General features: G+C 36.2%; 1 protein-coding gene across 1 annotated transcript in view; it reads right to left on the bottom strand.

Moving 5' to 3' along the window:
* Nucleotides 1–3,676, bottom strand: part of tex10 (testis expressed 10) — a 23,476-nt gene that overhangs the window by 13,722 nt on the left and 6,078 nt on the right. Inside the window, exons 8-9 of the mRNA XM_014004742.1 lie at nucleotides 3,140–3,387; nucleotides 1,177–1,312 (exon numbers count right to left, since the gene is read on the bottom strand). Of these exons, the coding sequence (XP_013860196.1) occupies nucleotides 1,177–1,312; nucleotides 3,140–3,387 (384 nt within the window). The remainder of the gene's footprint in view (nucleotides 1–1,176; nucleotides 1,313–3,139; nucleotides 3,388–3,676) is intronic.

The raw sequence follows: 3,676 nt of genomic DNA, 5'->3' as shown, positions 1-3,676 counted from the left end.
CATCAAGGGAGTCACGTGATCAACAACCGGATGTTTCTACTGGTGAAAAAGACGACGACAAAGAAGATAACAGGAAGTAAAAGTAGTAAAATCACAGAAGTCGTACGATAAAGTAGTAAACTCACAGACTACAATTTCCCAAAAACACAGCATACGTAGCCGCTCCCAAGTAGGGACTTGTCTCTGGAAAGCCTCGATAAAAGACGCCAACGTCTCCTCTGATGATGAGCGCTAGTGTCGCGATAGCAACATGCTATGTGTTTACATCCATCACTGCCATGTTTGTAATGACTTATCACGAGATCAAACATATTCACGCGTGACTTTAATAGCATTTCTTACTTAATGGAAACACTGCAGTTGCGAAACTGTGTTTTTTCGACATCAACAGAATATCGACAAAGTTTTGCGCACATTTGTAATGGAAACGCTGCCATTGTCACATATTAGAAAAATAGAAAATGTTAAACATTGTACAGTAATTATTAGGGGTGCAACAATACATTACCCATATTGAACCGTATTGAACAGTGCTTTAGTTTCAATACACACTTGTATCGAACAATACAGATTTTTAAAATTTACTTAATCAACTTGTCTTCTGAAGATGCTCTGTGTTGAAGGATCAGTGGATCTGTGTTCGACTACTCCACCTAGGCTGTATTTTTTGAGCGCAGATCTACTGAGAAACTTTGTTTCAGCAACATTTAATTTAAAAACTGAACTTTTGAGGTTAAACAAATGTTCATAATTAATTTAAATAAATTACATGTTAAAAGGGCATGGAAATTTCTCTTTTGTGTATCGAAAAAATATCGAACCGTGAAACTAAAGTTTCGAACCAAACTGAATCATGAATTTTCTGTATCGTTGCACCCCTAATAATTATATTTCTAACTTGTACGGATTATTGCTGTATGTTTTGATTTTAGATTGCATTTTTTTTGTTCAGGGACTACAGATGGAAATCAGCTTAAGCTAAATCTGGTGCAAAGCATCTTTTTCATTAATGTTTTATTTGCACATTGTCCCTGTTTTAAATAGAAAAAAACAAAAAATAAAAATAAAAACAGTCATTAGATTGCAACAATGCTTAGGCACTGGCAGTGTTGGCACCCTTAAAATGCTGTCAGGCCATATCTAATGCTGAAGAAAACAAGAAAACCCAGAGGTTACCTGGCGATATGAGTGTGCTCCTGCTCCTGCAGGTAGAGTTTGCTGTAGAAAGAAAGCAGCAGCGAGCGTGTCTGCAGGGGAAGGTTCCTCTGTTTATAGTAGACGTACACAGCTGCCAACAGCTCCTCTGTCACTGCTGCACAAACACACATTAACACAGCTGATGAAGGAAAACGAGACTTTGAACAATTTTTAAGTTAAGAAATTTACATTTATCAGGACAGTAACAGCCTTTCTAACTGAATACACTCGTCCAGTTTTACAGCAGAGCTAATACAGAACGTGTGCTCATTTTGAGCTGACCAACAGGAAGGAAAGGAACAGTTATTTCCTCCTAACTTCTGCTTTAGAGGAAATCTGTTATTTCAGCGATTCCCAAACTTTTAGGTATTGAACAACAAAATAATAAATAACTCTAACCACGGTACTATTTCTCACCTAAATACAACATTTTTTAATCTAATTTAGCAACTATTGCAAAACAAACCCATTAGCAATGATTTTAAAGTGCCTGTGATATCAAATTTATGTAATCAAAATGAATGCATTTTTGGAAAGATAACATTGATAACATATTGCAAAACAAATTTCACGTTGCTGAGATGAACAGTTGTTGAGATATTTGCATGTGAAGTAACAGGAAGTGATGACGGAAGAGAGACAAAAAAAGAGTTAAAGTTTAAATGATATTGTTTTACAGAAAAACCAAAGATTTTATTTTATTAAAGAGTTCCCCTTTGATGTCACTTCCTGTCTTACTTTGGCTGAGACAAATTCAAAACAAAATAGGCCGATTATGTGACAAAATAGGTAAAATCCTGTGTATTAAGGGAATTTTCTTAAGTGTAAAGATGTTTTCTTTGACTTTTTGTATTTGAAGTATATGCATGTCACAGGTACTTTAAAACTGAACTGTTCCTGAGGATCATCTTCAGCTTCCTCACTTGGTGATCTGTTGTGGGGAACCACTGGTTTTTTTGAAGACGTATGTCAGCGTTCCTACAGTTTGAAGAAAGTTAAATTTAAGACTTTTTAATGCCAAGTGAAATTAAATTTAAGACCAATTTCACAATAAACACAAATGACAAAAATAAAAACTGGCAGAAACTCATGAATCAAAGTATTTTTCGCTGAAGTATTCAAATATGCTAATAGACCAATTGTTTTTATCCATATCAAAATATAGCAGAAACATTCTTAGCAGTCAATTTTTAACTTAATTTAATTTCTGGAAATCCTCTAACAACCCAAAATTTGGAGTTTTAGGACCCACAGTGGGGTCTTAACCCCAATTTGCTGTAGATGAAACCTTGAAGTGCCTGTGACATCAATATTTTTGTAAGAAAAGTGAATGGATTTTTGGAAAGACAACATTACTAACATATTGCAAAACAAATTTCACATTGCTCAGATGGACAGTTGTAGAGATATTTGCATGTGAAGCAACAGGAAGTGATATCAAAGGGGAATGTCTGCATGTGAATATTTAAAAAAAATTACCAATTATTTTAATATTTCAGATGAATTACAGTCATTCTATGTACAATCTGTTGACATTTTTAAGACTTCTGACAGATTGATTTAAGACATTTTAAGGCTAATTAAGGCCTTAATTTTGGATTGATGAATTCAATGATTTAAGATTTTTTAAGGATCTGCAGGAACCCTGTATGTGGTTACTGTGATGATGTACACCGTTGGGGTTTGATAATCATTTAAATGGACTGAATGTGCTCTGAAAATAGCAAAGCCGGCGCTGACAGAGTGGGGTTGAAATAAAACTTGTCATGAAATCTTTTAAAAAGAACAGAAATGCATCAAACACATACTAATGAAAATCAGGAGTCTGTGTATATTTGCTGCTAGTCTTCTGCAGCGGTCCTAAACTGTGTTTCTGACAGAACTGAGACATTTCAGAACAGACAGGCTCCATCTTGTTTAAAATCACGTGCTCGCCGCTTACTTCTGCTCCTTTGTGTCAGCACCATGTTCTGCACGGTGCCCAGCAGCATGAGCAGCTGCTTGTAGCTCAGCTTCACTCCGCTGCTCAGAGTGTCCCGGACAAAACACCTGAGAGGAGACAGCCAGCCGCCGTCCGCCTCCTGGCTGGGACCCTGCTTCTGGCTGAGGGACACCATGGCCTGGCAAAGTGTGATGTTCAAGGCCAGAGGCTCCACGGTCAGGGCGGGAACAGCTGCAGTCTGTTTACTCCTGAGGAGAAGAAGAGATCAGTACTTGTCTTTGGAATGTGTCTGTTTAAACGTAATTACTGATATCACTGCACACAGTGAAAACAATAAAAAAACATGAGCATAAATGAATTTACAAAGCTGTAACTTCATGTTTTATTATGTTGCTACACTTGAAACACAAATGATCCCTCAGGTAAACAGCTTGTTCCAGATGTTGTAATAAATCTAGTTAATATTTTCTGGCAAAAACATGAAAATATTTCAGCAAAATAATAAAAATTAAATAGTTTGAGAAACTTAACTGAAAA

Source organism: Austrofundulus limnaeus, unplaced genomic scaffold (genome assembly GCF_001266775.1).
Source record: "Austrofundulus limnaeus strain Quisiro unplaced genomic scaffold, Austrofundulus_limnaeus-1.0 Scaffold26, whole genome shotgun sequence".
NCBI classification, from domain to species: Eukaryota; Metazoa; Chordata; class Actinopteri; order Cyprinodontiformes; family Rivulidae; genus Austrofundulus; species Austrofundulus limnaeus.
Note: the sequence above shows the minus strand (reverse complement) of the source record. Positions and strands in the feature narration are given on the sequence as shown.